The 20,858-nt window shown below is 31.9% G+C and overlaps 1 protein-coding gene across 4 annotated transcripts in view; it reads right to left on the bottom strand.

Moving 5' to 3' along the window:
• The window catches only part of ATAD2B (ATPase family, AAA domain containing 2B), a 107,637-nt gene that overhangs the window by 56,999 nt on the left and 29,780 nt on the right, over nucleotides 1–20,858 (bottom strand). For all 4 annotated transcript variants that reach the window (XM_015588192.2, XM_015588193.2, XM_006910268.3 and 1 more), the window contains exons 11-16: nucleotides 20,652–20,767; nucleotides 19,011–19,185; nucleotides 16,089–16,177; nucleotides 8,824–8,983; nucleotides 5,557–5,647; nucleotides 419–730 (exon numbers count right to left, since the gene is read on the bottom strand). In XM_015588192.2, the coding sequence (XP_015443678.1) occupies nucleotides 419–730; nucleotides 5,557–5,647; nucleotides 8,824–8,983; nucleotides 16,089–16,177; nucleotides 19,011–19,185; nucleotides 20,652–20,767 (943 nt within the window). The remainder of the gene's footprint in view (nucleotides 1–418; nucleotides 731–5,556; nucleotides 5,648–8,823; nucleotides 8,984–16,088; nucleotides 16,178–19,010; nucleotides 19,186–20,651; nucleotides 20,768–20,858) is intronic.

Raw genomic sequence — 20,858 nt, forward strand, 5'->3', positions numbered from 1 at the left:
TAACTGTAAATTAAGGGAACACATTCCTTAGTCTCCCAGCCAATTCCTTTAGGAAGTAAGAATATCTACCACATAGGATTGTTAATGAGGATTAATGACAATTTATGTAAGGGCTTTATAATAATAAACATGAGCCATTATTATCATAGTCAACTTCTCTAAAGACTGTAACACTCCATTAAGATAGTCGGAATGCCCCAAACATTCATTAGTTCTTTTTATAAACATTCACTAGGCAACTACCACATGCTAAGCAACATGCTAAGCAACATACAGTGTTGAATAAAAAATAATAATAATACATTTTCTATGTTCATGGCAAATATTAAAAAGTGACACAGTCTTAGGAGGAAACTCAATTTATTTATGCCTGTGTTTGTTTCATTTTAACAATTAAAAAAAGCAAGTTATATAGTACCTTCTTTCTTGTCACCCTGGCTAATTTCAGCATGAGGAAACACTTTTTGCAAGACTGCTAGGATGTTGTTGAAGCTTCTTTCCAGCAGTGGTCTTATGATGGGGGATAGTGCATGTCCCGAAGACATGACAGCACGCTGGGAAGCAGGCACAATATTCTGCATTGCATGGTAGAAATCTTGGGCGTTAAGCACTATGGAGGAAACATCTAGCTGCAGTTTATGACTGCTAGCATAGATCTGGGGGTAACGCCTCCGCAGGGCAATCAGGGCGGCCTCGGTGCACAGGGCCTTGATGTCGGCTCCACAATACCCTAATGCACAAAAGGAAAAGGATGACAAAGGTAAGTTCATTCTCCCAAGTACCAACTATGTTTTACAAACACACACATCCTTAGTTAAAAAAATAATCTATACAAAATCAATAATTATGTGCAATTTTATCAGTAAAGTTAAATCTGGCCATTTAAAAAATCACCTAATAAAATTATTTGCTCATTAAGACTATAAAAATGTTTTGAATATTTTAATTAACAAACACATGAACTAATGAATGATATTAAAACAAGTCATGTATTTTGTACCAATGCCACTGATTAGAAAGTACAACTTTTCTTCAGAAAAAAATTTTAAAAGAATAATAGTTTCATCTCAATCCTTCATCAATACTCCCAATCATTAGTTCAGTCTTCATGATACTACACTTACCTATAAATTTTTCTAATATTACTAACTTCCAACACACATAATACAAAGTAGTACATAAGCAGAAACTTCAAAAACAAACCTATCCTACTACCAACTAACTGCAAGTCAAAAGCAAGTTGATATCTAATTACTCCCAAAATTATAAAGTTGTGATCATCCCTGATAGTTTCAAAGGTATTAAAGAGAATAAGAATCCATTAATTTTCCACATTAACTCCCTTTTATATACATATATAAATATCAATTATGCCAGCAGGGGGAACCACTCGAACTAGTTATAGAACATTAGTCCCTAAGCTCTTCAAAGAGTGGTATCAGGTTTATCTTTTTATATCTCACAATGACCTCACTGAACACTTAAATATTGAAACAAAAGTGATAACTAGACAGGAAAACTATGAGAAAAGAAGAAATAGCCCTAAACTGGCAGAAACAGAACACTAAGGGTCAAACCCACATAAATCAAACTATAAGTGACTCACACACCTATAATGAACTATACTATTACTAGTAGGGCAAATGATCTTATCCTACAAATAACAGAAAAGTCCTCCTTACCATGCTGTTTTTTCCACAGTACTCAACACCTAATCATTTACCTATTAAGTTTACTGTCTGCCTTCCCCAACTAGAATGTGAGCTCTGTGAGGGTAGGGGTGTTTATCTGTTTTGTTCACTAATGTATTTCAAATACCTGGCCTGGCATGCAGTGAAGAGTCAATAAATATTTCTTGAGTGAAAGAATGAATGAAAAAAGAGTAACCCCGAGGTTATAGCTTAGGACAGCAAAACTTTCAGATTGCTATGCACTACCCAAAAAAAAGTGGATAAATTATGTCTACTGAGCTTTAGTTTTTGGGGGTTTTTTTATAAATCTAAATTATTTTATTAAACCAACTTAATTTCTATGTAACTATGTCAATGAAAATTATGAAAATCATAGAAAAGTACTGCATTCTTAAAGAAACATTTATTCAGTTAGGAAGAACATTAATTAATATGACCTGTGAGAATTTAATGCAGAAAAGTATAAGCCGATTAAGCAGTAACAATGTCCCATGACAGCAATCACTCTCCCAAATAATTCTTCAGAATAACAAAATTTACCATCAAAAGTCTGATCTTATATCATTTCTCAATGAATAACCTGAATCTTTTCTGTGCCACACAAATCTGTTATTAGTTCAATAAAATAACTGTAGAACACCAGCTCAGTTATGAACAGTTAATAATCCATTTCAGAGGAAGTAAAGAATAAACTACCATCCTCAAACAACATAAACCACCACATTTTTCTTCTTTAAAAATATATACACTGTTAGTGAGCATACTATAAATGATCCTATTTTTAATTGCAAAGCCTAAGTTAAAAAAGAAAAAAAAAAAACTCAAACGATGCAAAAAAGAAAGCCACTAAAAGGTATTTTATGTAGTAAATGTTGCCCATAACATTTATGTTTGACATAATAATGTTAATAATGTACATAATAGCAATGTATTCATTTTTTCTTAATTTATTAAAGATCATTTATAAGCTTATCAAGAATAGATCCCAATTGAAGAAGTAAATTTTCACATGGATTATCATAACCAATAGACGATAAAAGATAGGACTTATCTTTTTTGCTAGTGAATGAAAATTACTAGTTTTTATCCGTGGTGTTCAACCTGACCACTCATGTGAATAAACAATGAAACTGAAACAAAAATAGATTCACAACAAACTTAGTGAATCAGAATCTCTAGGGGTTTAATATCATAAATGTATATTTGACAAAGCTTTATAAGTGATTCCAATATATAAAAAAAGAACTGAATTAATAACATACTTCCTTTATGAGACTGAAACAGAATTAAAAGTACATCATAACTATGGCTGCACAGGTTATATTTATGGTAACTATATGGTTACCCTGGTTTAGGCCTCTTGTCATAATTGAGAGAATTTTTTTCAATCTCAAAAGAGTACTGGTTTGGAAAAAATAGATGTGGTCATTCTAGAAATACTGAAAATATACTATCGCCTTTTTAAAGTTAAAAGTAGACATTAAGGAAAATAATCAACATCCTTTTCATAAGAATTCCATAACCATATTAATTCTACCATTACAATTCTAATATTCTGATGAATCCAAACATCTAGATGCAAAGAAAAAGCATTCTTAAATATTGCTATTAAGAAGGAAATTTGTCTGAAAGACTGAAGATACAAGCTAGTCAAAGAATTTATAGACTAGAAAAAGGTAATAAAATTTTGTTACTTTATAAGTAAAACACCAAACATAATGAAGGCCCACAAGATAGCTGCCTCACTGATACACTTCATTGTTTTGGCCCTCTTAGTGAAAATAGAGAAATATGATTAGGTTTGAACTCCTCATTAACTTTAAGCTCCTACTGTTTGTACACGTTCTAGATATCCAAATTATTTGAGTGCTACTTAAAAATCATACCTATTAGGCATCCAAACATCTCCAAGTACTTGGGAATTTATTTCAAGGTAAAAGTTACCAAATCCATAACCCTAACAAGAAGTCAGCTCTTTCTGCAGTTGTTCGTCAAGACTGCTTTCTCTCTTGTTAGGCATGAACTGAACCCATACACATTAAACATGTCTGGGATACCTAAAGTGTTAAGTTCATAATGAATTTGAAATTTATACTATTTCATTCCTGCCTGAAGATCTGCAGTCGCTCTTTTAAAATGTGAACTTGTTTCTTAAGTGGAATAAATGTTACGATCAAAAACAGAAGTCATTTAATTATAATGGATTTTTATATCACTCTCCAGGAAGAAAATCGTGTATATGTAAGCAGATTCTACACCACTACCACCACCACCACCACCCCAAAAAAGGCAAGAGAAGTTTTTCAGTTCTATAAGAAATTACTTCTTAAATTTTTTTTAACTTAAGAAACTGACTGAAAGCTAAAATAAATCACTTGGAAAAATGAGAAGCAGTGGCCTCTGGAAATGAAAAAAGAAACTAAGATTCTAATATTTAGGATGAAGAATTAGAGTATATAATTTTTCAGATGGTAGACAGGGTAATAGAAAGTAATTTTAAAATACCTATATTTTAGGGAGTTTCCAAAAATATTGAAGATTTCTGCTTATTTCTGTTAAGGATCATTCTGTGACAAATTCACAGAAGAAATACAAAGGCTTCCCAGTCTGATCTGCACTCTAATACAATAATAACATTAAAGTAGCAGGAAATAAAAAGGGTCAAATTTCAAAATGGGAAAAGACTGGACTTTGCACCAAATACCACCCTCTCCCATAAAGCAGCACAAGGCTTTGCAAAGGTCAAGCCAAATTTACATGAAATGGGTTTGGCGCATGCTCTCTTATACCAGGCAAAGCTTAAACTGGAGTACTGCTGGAGAGATTTACGGTTTCTCCTCACCAGAAGATGTCGAGGTCTTTGTGGTTCAAAAGCTGAGGGATGCTGCTTCGGAGATGGAGGTCCCTGTGGATGAAGAGGATAATTCGGATGTAGCTAACTGAATGGACTAATGTTCTATTTAAGTTTTAATTATTTGATGGTGGATCACAATGATTTTTTTTTTAACTAAGATGTTCTTTTTGGTTTTGGTAAGTTTAAAGGTTTCCCAAGTAGGCTGTTGATTGTTAGTGACTTATTTGGGGAATTTCTTCATAATGCTTAAAAAGTTCATGGAGAGAGATTTTTTAATTTATTTTTTGAGAAAATTAGAGGAAAGTAGACAAAAGATGGGGGGGGGGAATGAAGGAAAAATACTTGTGTGTATACTCAGCTTCATATGTATTCATTTTTATTTCAGACCTAATTAGAGCCAAAACCCTAAATATCATCTCCTATGTATAATCATGTATGTATATAAAATACTCTCACCACATCCTTTTAGGACAGTAGTGTTCATTCGCTCTGTGGGGCAATCTTCCACTCTGTGAATAACGTGACATTAAGTTGCAAAGTTTTCTATTTGGGGAATACTAGCAGAATGCCATTATGAATGTTCTTTGAAGACACCTCTCACTAACTTCCTTCCTGACCGCAGGCATGAAGATGAGCCTATCCTGTAATCTGCAAAGTGAAAGACTACAGTCTTGCTTTTGATATGAACCTTTATCTCTCAAGTTTACACTTACTAAGTAAAATTGCTGAAAGGGGACAATTCCTAGAAAGAGACACTGCAGTAATATTACTGACACCCAGCACTCAATGAAAGGAATTCTATTGAGTTTTGTTAGTCACCTAATGGCAGCTAAAATCCTAATTTAGAAGTGTTCAAACTTCAAGTGAAATATTAAAAATTTTTACATTTAAAGGCAGAATCATCTATTGCACAAAGACATAACTATACTCATTCACATTCCAAACATAAGGGGAAAGGGAGGCTGAGCAGAATAAACAATGACAATCACAAATTCAAACAGTAGTACTTACCAACACATTTTTCAGCCAATTCACCTAAAAAAGTTTCTGACAATTTTGGATTCCAGTCCCTGGTATGAATCTGTAATATGTGTTTTCTTGCCTAAAAAGAAAACCACAGTAAATAAATTTGTCTTAAAAAAAAAAAGGTACAAGTAAATAAAATATCATCAACTCCTCAAATATATTTGCTGGAACAAATTTATAGACTAACCATACCCCAGCAAACCAAATGTTTATTTGAAAAGAAATTTAAACACCTTGGCATCCTCATCACCTCTGATTCCCATAATAACCCTGTGAGATGTGTAACAGAGATCTTGTCTGTTTCACAAACTAAGACATTTAATATTCTTAGAGGTGAAGGAACTTGACTAGTGGCCATGTGACTGAGTGAGTGATCTAGAACTGGAATTCAAAAATAAATTTCACTTTTCCATCACATCATTTTTATCATTTGAAACCATATGGACAGGAAACTTTATTGTTAAAATAATCATCATAGACAAACTTTATATTTAGAGTTTACAGAACTGCTGGTTCTATCATATACATAAAGTATTACGACTGACAATGAGCTAAACAAGTAATTCAAAACTGAAAAAAAGTTTAAAGTCTAAACTTTTCAATTAAGTAATGAAATATAATATATATTACTACCTATATTAGTTGATCCTTTGGCATTGAGAAAACAGTGAAGAAATAACATGGAGTCCCTACAGTCATGCTGCTAAATCACCGAAATCAAGTAGGCTTAAGGCATGAGGAAACAATTCTATTCTTGCTTTAACAGGCCTGAAAACTTAAACTTTTGAACTTTCGATTGTGTATCAATGCCTGGAGATATATAGAAGTCCTGTAAATAATCCTCTGACGAACATAGGAAAGAATGTATACACGACCAGACCACCTGACATCCATTATCCAGACCACTAGACATCTGGAAGATCACGGTCTCAGACCACTCCAGAGGCAAAGAATGCACGGCTGATGCTTATCAAGAATGTACTTTTTACTATAAGAACTCTCAGCTTTTCTTTCTTCTTCAGAACTCTGGGTATTGCCTAGTTGTGTTTCTGATTTGCAAATCTTAAGACCCTGGAATAAATCTTTGCCATTTATTTGTAGACAAAGCCTCCTTGCACTCAGTTGACAGCATTTAATATATAACAAGGTATTTTCAGTAAGTATCTCCAATTCCTCCCCTCCTCTTCTCTCTTACACTAACCATACTCCAGTCAAGATTTTCTACACCTACAATTGAAATTACTCCTACCAGGTACACTAATGACCTATATAATACTAAACATAAGAGTTAATTTTGTTATTATCTGATTTAACAACATTTGACACAGTTAATCATACTCTTCTCATGCATACATTTTCTTCACCTAACTTTCAGAATCCCACTCTCCTGGTTTTCCTCTTATCTTACTGACTGCTCCTTAAGACAAAGGATTTGGTAACCTCATCTAGTCTCGTGATCCTAAATATTATCTAAAGAAAAAAGTGAACAGCCAATACATGCCTTTTCCATAGACCCAGGCCAAGAAAAATGACCTTAGTTTAGGTCTCACAGCACAGTTTCCTTGAAACATAGTTAAAATTAATGTTGAAAACTATGTTCAAGATCCATAGCTGCACAATATACTAAGCTACTATCTTAATTTTTCAATCAAATAAAACATTAAATTCAGTTCTTTAGTCACAATAATGATCAATCAAGTGCCCAACAGCCATATGTGGTTAGTGGCTATTACAATGGACATTGCTCAATGGGAAATGCAAATAAAGAACATTTCCATCACCACAGAAAATGCAATTGAACAATGCTGTTCAAGACCTTGTTTACTGTTAAATCTATGATTTGTGTGGGTTGCGCCTTAATTATAAAGACTGTGATTGGCATACAGACCCTGAGGCCTACATGACTAGGACAAGGAAGAAGACAATTAGGAAATCAAAGTAATGGCTTTCTTGTGCCAAAATGAACACTGGCTGTGTCTCTTAGAACTAAGCACACTCACACACTCCCCATGTACTAGTAGAGCCTAAAATACATGCTTTGGACTGCTGTAACATATTCAAAACAAGATGGCTGATGTTCCCCGTGCAGAAGTAGACTGCACCCACTTGAGCTCTGTCTCGTACAACTAAACACACCTCTGTGCATTGATACAGTCTTGGAAGCTGCATTTGGGTAATGAAGATGCTACTATCTATGCTGTGTTTCCTATCCTGACAAAGCTATGGAAACCTGGTGCCAAATTAAAGCCTACAGATTGGATTATCAATCCAACTCTGAAACAACTACTAGTGGCCGTGCAGACTGACATAAATTGAGGTATTAACTGTTCTACACAGTGGAGCCATTGCCTTCATTTCCCTATAGTCTTTTTCACTGTCCTAATCACGAAGTCTTTTGCATTTATATATATATATAATCCAAGCATTCTGCATAGAAATCTAAAATCAAAGCCATAAAACAATGACGGGTGTGTATCTATATGTATTTATATATAGCATCTTCTCTGCTTTCTTTAGATTTATATAGGTATATGTTATAAATGTTATAATTAGGCTTATTTGATAATTAGGCTTATTTTATAGGCTTATCAAATTAAATTAGATGGAAGCCTTGCCAAATACAGTATCTTTTCTTCATCAGTCGTTCCCTCTCAAGTCAATGATTAAACTGGTCAAACCAGGACTACCAATAAAAATTTCAAGTAGGATTAGGAAAAAAGAACTTGGTATTTCATATAACACTTAACATATAAACTCAATGACTATATACTGTCCTGTTTTAGTTACACATTCTTTTAAAAACTAAACTATAATAAATAACATGCTGCTTTTAATCAAATATGATGTTATGGTCATTTTTATGAAAATGCGCTCTTATTCATAAACCCACCAATACTCTACAAATGTTATTTTTATGGGAACAAAGCTATTTTGGCTAATAGATACATATAATCTGCCATACAATATAATTACAACAATCAGGAGAACTACAGAAAAGAGTAAGTAAGCATCTATAGTAACCTAATCAAAGGTTTTCCTCTTATCAAAAATCATAAATTTTGTGAAACTGTCACTTTCTAGAAAGACTAAATTACTCAATAATTACAAGATTGTTTTAAGAATTAACTAAGATATCCCACAAGCACAAAATTTTGAAAATGAAAATTCATAAAATACCACTCTCTAAGTATATATATGTTTCATAATGGAATCACAAATAAATCTTAATGTATTGAAAACAGAAACTCTTACCTTTTGATCAGGCAGGTTAAAAAGGAATTCTCTGTCAAAACGACCAGGTCTCCTGAGTGCAGGATCTATAGAATCAAGTCTGTTTGTAGCACCAATAACAACAATTTCACCCCTATTGTCTAATCCATCCATGAGAGCAAGGAGGGTTGACACTATTGAGCTGTAACAAAATTTTCAGACAAAATTAAAAACTAAAAAAAGAAAAAATTATAAAAACTGCTGTTTATACTTTTTCCAGTCTTAAGTTAATCATAGCACGATGACATCTTAATGCGAGATTAAGTAATGTACAGAGGTAATTTTCAAAAGTACACAAGTAACACATTCGTAGACACCTAAAATACAGCAGCAACAAAAAAGATAAAATGGACTTCATCAAAATTAACAGTTTTTCTACTTCAAAGGGGACAGCTCTATCGAGATAGTGAAAAGGCAACCTAAATAGAAAATATTTGCAAATTATATATTTAATTAGAGTTTAGGGTCCAGAATATATAAAGAACAATTACAACTCAACAACAAAAAGAAAAATAACCAAATTTAAAATAGCCAAATTTAAAATAGCCAAAAGATTTAAATAGACATTTCTCCACAGAAAATATACAAAAGTAGTCATCAAGGATATACAAATCAAAACCACTTTAAACCCACTAGTATGATTATAATCAAAAAGAGAGATAATAATAGTATAGAAGAATGTGGAGAAATTAGAACACTTATACACTGTAAAATGTTGTGCCTCTTTGAAAAACAGTCTGATAATGCCTTTGACTATTAAACAAAGTGTTTCCACAGATCCAGCAATTCCATAGAATACTTGTACGCAAATGTTCATAGCTTTATTCATAATAGCCGAAAAGTAGAAGCAACTCAAATGTCCATCAACTGATGAATGGATAAATAAAATGTGGCATATCCTTACTGAAATACTATTTGTCAATAAAAATAAATGAAGTACTAACAGATGCTATAACATGGATCAACCTTGAAAAACATTGCAATTTTCATCTATTCTAATTGAAAGAAGCCACCCACACAACTCCACAAACTGTATGATTCCATTTATATGAAAAGTCTAGAATAGGCAAATCTATACAAACTCAATGTATATTAGTGGTTGCCCAGGGTTTGAGGGCAATGAGGAAGAAATTGGAGAGTGATGGCTAACAGGTACAAAGTTTCTTTTAGGGGAGATGAAAATGTTCTATAATTGACTGTGGTAATGGTTACACAACTCTGTAAATATACTGAAAGCCACTGAATCATACAGTTTAAACGAGTGAACTATTTATGTGAGTAGTATCTCAATAAAGCTGTTTTTAAAAAAGAAAAATACAACAGTCTGTTTTAAGAGAAAGAAATCTTGAGAGGGGAATTAATGTCTGACAATTTATATTATGTTTAGAGTTCCTACAGAATTACAGTTACATTACTGTTATACTTTTTTAGACAATTTCTTTAGAATGTGCATATTTTAGAGTAGATTTTTAACCTATAACTTAAACATTACTGAATAAAAATGTTTCATTTATAACAAACCATAGTTCTAGTAACAATGGTTTTCCTACTGTTTTCCAACTGTTCTCACTTCTACCCCTTTACTCTTACTGCTAACACCTGCATGAAATAACTTCTGCAATATGCTCAATATATTAAAGAAATCATTCTTGCTCCTAAACTGTTCTACCTGTGTTCCTCAAATCTATAAATGGAACCAAAATGCCAGAGTCCCAGTATATATGCATAGGGAAGATTTGTGCTTATTCTTTTCTATTGAATAACAATTAATGACAAAAGTGCCTCACTCAATATATAAGGAGTGAGAAATAAGCATCCTTAAGCACAAGTTAACATTTAACATCAAACTTTTCCTTACTATATTCCAATTACAGATGGGCATTATCAGCATTTTTAAGTGTTTTGTACAGTTATCGGAAGACAAAGTCTCAAACATGGCCAGAAACAGAATTACACCCTAGCTTAAACTCTACCAAAAGTTGACTTTATTTTAAAAATCTAAAATTACCAGCGACTGGATCAAAATCCTTTAGTAACCCCTATTATGTTTAAAATAAAGTCCAAATTATTTAATACTATATTTGAGCCCTACTTGCCTACTCTAACCTTTTCTCCTACATTATCTTCCAAAAGCATTTGTATTCTCTTTCAAATAAGAATCTAAAATCTAATTTTTATATGAATTTTTTTATATGACATGAAGAGAAATCCAGTTTTATTTTTTCACCAAACAGCCAATTTTCTCAGCATTATTTATTGAAAAGTCACCTTTTCCCACTAGCACTGCACTGCCTTTTATTATAAATCAATCATTCACATATATGTGGCTCTGGGCTGTTTCACTGGTCTATTTGTGAAGTTTTCCACCAATATCAAATTATCTTAATCCTAAGAAGCCTAATAACCCAGTAGAGCAAGACCTCCCACCTTATTCTTCCACAGAAGTCTTCACTATTCTTAACCTTTGTATTTCCATATAAATTTCAGGATCATTTTATCAAGTTCTCCAAAAAAAGTTGTGATTTTGATCAGGATTACAGTGAATCTATTGATTAATAATGTGGAAGAACAAGACAACTTAAAAATATTCAGTCTTCCTGCACTCGATTTTTATTGAGCTGCCTGCATGAACCTTCTTCTAAGTGTATCTTACTCTGCCTAGTTTACTTAATAAAATCGCTTCTGTTTGCAAAAAAAAATTCTGGCTTCCAACTCATGAACATGGTCTTTCTCTCCATTTATTTAATCTTTCTTTGACATTTCTGAACCAAGTTTTATTATTTTCTTCAGAGACATAACAAGGAACTTTTCAAATTTATTCTTAGCAATGTCTTTTTAAGGAGATTGTAAATAGCAATTTTTCATTTTTACACAATTACCGGTATAAAGACAAAATTTTCTTATTGATTGGTTTAATCTTGCTATTTGCTCATTACTACATCTAAGAAGTTATCTAAACATTGCTTTAGAATTTCTACTTACAAAATTATGTCATCTACAAATGATAACAGAGGTGTTTATTCTTCTCCAATACACATACCTTGTATGACTTCGTCTTGCCAGACTACACTAATGGGAATCTACATACAGCACTGATGAGAAGTATTCACAGCAGGCATGCTTGTAACTCCCCAGACTAAAAGTTTTCATCTTTCAACATTAAATATGTTCATTATAGGTTTTTCTATTTTTTCAAATAATTTTAGAGCGTTAATTTATTTTTTGCTCATTTGGTTTATCAATTACTGAGAGGTACATGATAGCTCTCCCAATAGTTATCAATTTGTCTCTTATTTTACACTTTCTGTCAATTTTTGTTTTATACAGTCTGAAATGTAGTTATTAGGAAATTACAAATTTTAAATTGCTACATCCTCTAATAAATTGAAGCTTTCATCATTATAAGTTAATTCTCTTTATATATATAATAGTTTTCTGCTTTATAGTCTATTTTGTCTAATACTAATATAGTTATACCAGCTTTCTGTTAGTATTTACTATCTGATATATTTTTATACCATTTAATGAATTTGACTATTCTGGACATTTTATATAAATGTGACCTACTGTGTCCGGCTTATTCCACTTAGCATAAAGACTTCAAGGTTCATCCATGGTACATGTATAAGGTACACCTGCATAGCATGTGTCAGAATTTCATTCCTTAAGACTGAAAAATACTCCACTGTATACATATTACCACATTTTATTTATCCATTATCAGTTGATGGACATTTGAATTATTTCCATCTTTGGACTATTATGAATAACACTGCTATGTATATTTCTAAGCTGTTGTGAGCTTTTCCCCCACAATTTTGTCACTTCTCTGTGTCCTTATATGTAGATGTGTCTCTTAAAAATGAAACAGCATTATATTTTGTTTTCCCCACTCTGACAATCTTTGTCTTTAAAAAAAAAAAATTCAATCCCTTAACATTTGGGTTTAAATCTACAATCACATTTTGTGATTACTTTTGGATTGACTTCTTTTAATTATTCTATATCTCATTAATAGTTTAGAAATTATACAGTATGTTCTATTTTATTAGTGATTATTCAAGAAATTAAAACCTGCATGCTTGCTACTCAAAGGTTCTATTTCCAGGTCTGATGAAGACCCTGTCAGATGACCCCTTGCTCTCCTTCATAAAATAACTATAAAACCTATACATAATAAACAAGCATATACCTGAAGGAACTGGTGACTAAACAGAGATAGATTCCAGTGGAAGTTCACGGTCATTTGGAGAAAGGGAGACATACAGAAAACAAGTTCCCTTCTCTCTGGCTTTTGGCAGGAGGCTAAGTACAGTAAATGGGAGAGAAAGATAATGTGGGAAAATCCCTTACTTTTCCAGTCTGAGAGTTCAAAAAAGAGAAGGTAGAAAACCATTAACACTATGGAATGTGGGATCCCGCAAGGGCAAGAGCCAGTGAGGATATCCCCAAACTCTATCCATCCACATCTCTGAATGATCCCAAACAACAAGGGCACAGAGAATTCAAAGGATTAAGCAAAACACAAAAGATCTGAAAGGAGACCAGTGCTACCAGCCAAGAAACAGTCTGTATTTCAAAGCCTAAACCAGAAAATTATGTGCTAAAACAAAGGAAATACTTACTTACAAAAGGAAAATAATAGAATCCACAGACTCCACAAATTAACATTAATAATGTCCAGGATTCAATCCAAAATTGCTCAACAAATGAAGAATCAAAACAACAGAACATATTGTCAAGAGAAAAGAAAATTGAGTGGTCTAACAGTGAAGCGAACCAGATGTTGAAACACCAGAGGGTTTTAAAGCAACTATTAACTAATCTCAATGAAGTAAAATGAAATATGTTTAAGTGGATGAAAGTCACAGTAGAAAAATGTAAACAATGAAAAAGAATCAAATGTAAGCCCTACAACTGAGAAATATAATCTCTGAAATAAAAATGTGTTGCTGGACAAAACAGCAAAATAAATATGACAAAGGAAAAAGTGAAGACTGACTAAAGATAGTTAACGTACTATCTTTAGACTGAATAAAGATAGATCAATAATAATTATCCAAGTAGAAGAGAAAAAATTATAAAACCATGTATTATGAAGCATGGGAACAAGGATCCAATTAATGGCTTTCCACTTATAGACTGCAATGTAGGGGAGATGGAATGCTGGCAGGGATCAGCTGGCCCATTAAGCAGAAGAGACAGGGCTGAGATTCCAAAGAGACCAAGAAGACTGGAGGTCACAGGAAAGAGTACCAGAGAGGAGACCAATGCACAGAGAGTGAACTCAGGAAATGTACACAAAGTCCTTCAAGACTTCAGCTAAATATGGACCAGTGCATGCATGTGAGGAATTTACTCAAGGCTTAGGGAAAAAAATACCCAGAAGGGATAGAAGTAACAGTACTTTACACTCAGAGAGAACCAGGAATATTGCCACGAGCCAGAGTGGTACATCTCATGACTCATGGGCCATTGCATATAATGCACAGAAAGACTCTACTTTATTAGTAGAGAATAATTAGCCCTTCACTGAAGGCTACTCTAGACCCACATAACAAACTTAAAAAGCACCATTCAAAACACTCAGACTGTTTTTAAGTAAGTTTACTGTGTCCCCTCTCTAAAAAAAAACCTCTCAAAAATATTTATTTATAATATCATATCAATAAGACAAAAATTATGTCTGTCTTCCAATAAAAATTGCCAGGTATACAAAGAAACAGAAAATACAGTCCCATAATGAGAAAAAGCAATTGAATTAAAGCAAACCAGAACTAAGATATTAGAATAGGCAGATAAGGAAATTATTACAACCACATTCCATATGCTGAAAAGTTTCTTATATCTGCACAAATAAGATACAAAACAGACCCAAACAGAACATCCAGAGATGAAAACAAAAATATGTTGTCAAAAAATACAACAGGATTAACAACAGATTTAGACATTGAAGAAGAAAAGATTAGTTAACTAGAAGACAGAGCAATTAAAACTATGCCAAATTAAACAGAAAATACAGTTTAGAGCAAAATTAACAAATGGTCAATGAACTGTGGGACTGCAACAAGCAACTTAATGTACATGTAATTAAAGGCCACCAGAAGAGACAGAGACAAGGAGACAGAAAAAATATTTTAAGAAATCATGGCCAAAAATGTTACAACTGTGATGAAAACAAGCAGCTCACAGACTTATGCAGCTCAATCCAAGAATGAGAAAAGTCTACCAAAGAACATCACTAAACGAACTGCACAAAACCAGTGATAAAAAAGATATTAAAAACAGTCTGAGAAATGGATATATTATAAAGATGACAACAGAACTCTTACATAATCTTACAACACAATAAGACATACAATCTGATTTCTTTTTTTAAAAAAAGCAGTTATAGATTTTAACAGATATTTCACAAAACAAAAATATCCAAATGGGTAATAAGCACATGCAAAGATGCTTAATATTAGTTGTCAGGAAAATGCAAATTAATCCACTACTACACACCCAAAAGAATGGTTAAAGTTAAAGAGAATAATAATACTAAATGTTTGCAAGAATAAGTAACCCAAATTCTCATACATTACAGGTAAGAACAAAAAATGGTACAGCCACTCCAGAAAACATACATTCACCCTAGGACTTAGCTAATCCTCTCTTAGGTATTTACCCAACAGAAATGAAAACACATCCACAGGAAAATGTGTATGCAAATGTTCACAGTAGCATTATCATAATAGCCAAAAATAGAAGCAAAGGAAATCTCCATCATGTGGATTAACAAAATAAATTGTGGTACACATACATATATATATTCTCCAAGGAATACTACTCAGAAATGAAAAGGAGCAAAATATTAGTACACATGACATGGATAAATTTCAAAAACATTATGCTAAGTCAAGATCAGGCAACTTTTTCTATAAAGAGCCAGAAAGTAAATGTTTTAGGCTTCACAAGCCATATATTTCTTTCATAACTCAGCTCTACTCTTATAGTGCAAAAGCAGGCATATATAATCAAAAAATAAACATAGCAGTGCTCCAACAAAACATCATTTACAAAAACAGACAGGAGGCTAGACTGGCCCACAGACTGTTATTTGCAGACCCTTGTGCTAAGTGAAAAAAGTCTTCCTCAAGGACACAGATCACATTTTATAAGCCTCACAGTACTCATCCAAGGACTAAGGCTAAATTCTGTGTCAATGAGTGTAAAGAATCCAACATAATCAGATTAGGAAAAATTACCTGTGGATTTGATCTTGTCTGCTAGAGCGCACTGGAGCTAATCCATCTATTTCATCAAAAAATATTATAGAAGGTCTCATCAAATATGCCTAGTATAAAAAGAAAAAACTATCACTTACTGTATTAGTTTCCATTTTTAAATTTTAATTATTATGTTTTCTTAATAGCTAATATAAGCAAATGACACAACATGCAGCAGGTATAAAAGATAAGAGTAAAAAGGATATCTCCTTATCACCCTGTCTCTAACCACAAGGTCTTCTCCCAGTAGGATCTGTTTTCAGTTTGTTTATTCTTTCATAAATACCATTTATACACATACACAAAAAAGTGTCTTTTGAAACACACTGCTTTTATTTTATTTAATGCATTTTAAACACTAGACACATTGCGTAATCATATAACACAGCCTATTTTAAGAAACAATATATTTTAATTGGCTTCCATATAACTACATAAGACTTGCCAAATTCTTTTTAACAGCTGCAAAATGGTGTGTGAATGTGCCATAATTACACTAGTCCCCTATTATCAACAATGCTTGAATAAGTATTTGTGTACATTTAACATTTCCCATGAGTATAAACTTATCAATATAGTAAATTCTAAAAGTAGAACTACTGTTTCAAAAGGCATGTGTCATTTCTAATTTAGTCAGACATTTGCAAATTGCCTCCCATTTATGTGCCAATTTACCCTTTTGCCAGCAATATTTAAGAGTGCTCACTAACAAGGTATTATCAAACTTCTGGATCTTTTTTAGTACAAAAAATTGTATCTCAGTTTCACTCTAATTTCTATTTCTACTATCAATAAAGATGAGCACTTTCATATGTTTAAGAGCCATTTATATTGCTTTTTCTATGAGGGTTCTGTTTGTATCCTTTGCCAATTTTTCTATTGGATTCCTGGCCTTTTGCTTACTGATTTCTAGAAGCTATTTATTTAAAAAATTACACCTCTCTCTGTGAAAGGAAATGCAAATATTTTTCTGCAAAGGGTACCATTTATCTTTTGGTTTTGCTTACAATATTTTACCATTCAGAACCTTAAAAAGATTATCTAGTGGGTCTTTTCTTGCACAGTTAGACTTCCAATTCAGACAAACCAAATTCTCCTGAGTTTTCTTCTGGTACTTTCACAGTGTCATTTTTCTCACTTAAATCTTAGATCTAGCAGGAACTTAATTTGATTTAAGGTAAATGAATATTAGATTACATATGAAAAGTCCTTATTTGTACAATTTACTCAATATAGTTTATTTATGTTTCAAAATTACTTCTAGAAATTGTAGTTCACAGGAAGGTCAGCTTACTAAAGAATGAATACAAATTTTTCATATTTCCCTGACTGATATGATATGCATTAAACTTCCAGTGTTCTCTCATAATTTGAAATGAAGGACAATTCAACCACAAAACTTAGGTTTTAGGAAAAAAATTTTAAAGACAAGAATTATGTAATAAAAGGAAAACTGTAAATATTTGATAATTACTTTTATATACATGACACACAGCTCTTTTTTAGAACTACAGCCTCACAGAATTGCAGACACTGTATTATATGCCAGTCACTGTGATACATGCTTCACATTCTTTTTTTCAGTAAAATCTCACAGTAGTCCAGTGAGATAGGTATTATTTCCCCTATACCTATCAGATATAAAGATCAGATGCTTTCATTTACTTAAAGTTACCTACTTAACAGCAAAGCTAGATATAAACTAACATTTTACTGACACCAAAGGCCAAACTCTTAGCCAATACATTATACTTCGTTCATTTTATTTAGTGTAAAATTTAATTTAGGAATTAAATTCATTTAAAAAGACAATAATAACGATCAGTAATTTTTTTAAAAAAAAGAAAGTAAACATTTCCATTACTCTTGCCTATAAATAAAACTACAAAACAAATAAAGTAAATTTCAATTTTAAAAGCAACATGATTTATGCTATGGTTTTAAATAAAACCAAAGGACAGTCTTACTCTCAGAAAAGAGTGGCTAAAAGTTTAACTATCAAAAATTAAGTCACTAGACAATATGTCAGCATTCCCAAGCTAATTTTTCCCTTGTCCACCAATGTTATTCTATATTTATATATTTCAATTATTATTAAACTCTCTTGAAGCATATAAACTGCATATATTTGACTTCTCAATAGACACTGAGCATCTTGAAGCTAAGAATTTTATCTTATTCCTCTTTCTAATAATAACAAAAAATAATATTTGAAGTGCTTTACCAATTTCAAAGGACTTTGACACACATCAACTCAGTAATGGGAACTCAATAAATGCTTGTTGAAAGCATTTTTTAAAATTTCATGTGAATTTCCTTAGCCATAATAAAATATAAGTTGTACTGACAAATATGAATGACTGCATTCACTAGCTCAAACAATCAAAATGGAATTTATATCAGGACTAATTTTTATAAGTATTAGAAAATAATATTTTTAAAGTTACTGTTAAAAATAAAGATAGCTTACACGTATTCACTCACCTGTGTCTTTCATAAGCATTCATTTATTACTGAACTCTTCTAGCACCATATCTATACCTGATGAAAATAAATAATATACTGCTCTGTGCAATTTCTTACACAGATGTTATATTTTTTAAGCTTGTTGTACTTCGTCCATTAGATTATGATCTAATGATATATATGTTATAAACAGGGTTCTCAAAAGCACCTCACATGGTATTACACCTGTTAGCCACCTCAATGTTTCATGAATCATCTTAAATTGGTACTAGTAAAACTGCTATTAAACACCTCTAAGGCAGTCAAATTCAGATTACTGATCCTAAATTTAACATACTGATTAAAAAATATGCCTCCTCATTAAGTTTGCATTTACAAACTAAATGTATTAAATATTCTAAAGAAGATATTCTCACATTAGCTGATTTCACCTACCTGATCAAAAAGAAGCCTAAGTTGCCGTTCTGATTCACCGACCCATTTACTCAAACAGTCTGCTCCTTTTCGCATAAAAAAAGCCACCTTTTTGTCTCCTTGACTGCATTCATTAGCTAATGCTCTGGCAACCAAGGTTTTGCCTGTGCCAGGAGGGCCATAAAACAAACAGCCCCTGGAGGAATAAAAAAAAAAAAAAATCAATAAAAGTAAATTAATGTCATCACTACCATTAATTACCAATATAAAAGGATACAACTCCAAAATAATTTTTGATTAATGTATATTATCATTATTAGACACTGATAAAGCTTTTGTAGTATACAGAAAAAAGTTTCACTTTGCTGAGGGGACTCAAGGATATTCTCAAAGCACCAAGCTTTGGTACGGCAAAAAAATAGTTAAATCAGAATAATGAGTAATTTGGCAAGATATATCAAAATTTTCAAGTTTTTTTCCCTGTGACTCAGAAATTTCACATCTTAGAACGTATCATATATAAATACTCAAAAGAATGTTATTTAAAAAATGTTAAATGAATTCTCAATAGAGTATTATTTTTAATTGTGAAAAACTTAAAAAATTAAAATGCTATCGATTAATAAGGGACAGATAAATAGTTATATATATAATAAAATAGTATAGTATCAAAAAGAATAATACACATTATTAGTATGTAAAGGTATCTAAAATATACTGTAGAGTGAAAAGCTATATGAGTACTGAATAATCTCATTTACATTGTGTTTATACGTGCACGGTACAGGCAAAATATAAATTTAATATAGGCATATATGTATAAAAGAAACCTGTAAAGCATATACAAAATTGTTCATCCCTAAAGAGTTAGAGTACCTTCTACTATAATACTTTCTCCTTGTAACTGTTTTATTTAAGTTTTTCTCAAGGTTATACTTTAATAGCTTTGGAAAAGTAATAATTATTTTTAAAATTCAATTTAAATTTACATGGTATGAAAAACAAAGTTATTATGATTTCAAAAAGCCACTGTAGAATTATAGATCAACTTTTCACACCAGAGATGACTCTTTAATAAGATTTTCTACATAAATTAGAGCCAAATCTGAATAAAAAGTACCTCTTATTAAATGAAAAGAAATATTTAACAGTTTAAATCTACAGTCTATATATGTACATTTTCAGAATGTTTTATTCTTCTCAACTTTCTTTAACATAATTTCTCAGCCTTTTCTAATATTTAACTAGCTAACCACACCTTATAATCAAACTCAATTAATCCAATCATAAAAATAAATGATCATGCTTACCCATTTCAAAATACCCCCTCGTTAAGACAAAGAAACACTTCATTGAATTGTGCTTCCAAAGACTGAACAACATAGAGCATCAAGCTCAATGCTCTTAGGAGGCCAAATAAAGGAAAATTCCTTTGGGCAATCTACTTGTATATTCAAGGCCTGCATAAAGAATCTCATCTTGTATCTGACTCTTAAATGCTGAAATGTAAACTTCAAGAACACGGTACCAGTCTTAAGAGCCCTAAAAAATAACATTCTTTCTTAATTCTCATTACCACAACACACTGAACACATATGAAATATTTATGTTTATAATCATTTACTAACTGAAATTTGATAAATTAACAGCAATTATACTTACCTTGGAGGCTGAATTTTAAATTTTTCAAAAATTTCTGGATATAATAGTGGGAATACTACCATTTCCTTTAGTGCATGAATATGATGGCTCAATCCACCTATGCTATCAAACCGCACCTTGGAAAGAAGGATAAAAGTTTAACATGCAATAATTTTCAGTGTTTACAAAGTTTTTAAAATATATGATTCAGAGATACATGCCTTCAGC

Source organism: Pteropus alecto, unplaced genomic scaffold, assembly GCF_000325575.1.
Source record: "Pteropus alecto unplaced genomic scaffold, ASM32557v1 scaffold61, whole genome shotgun sequence".
Classification (NCBI taxonomy): domain Eukaryota; kingdom Metazoa; phylum Chordata; class Mammalia; order Chiroptera; family Pteropodidae; genus Pteropus; species Pteropus alecto.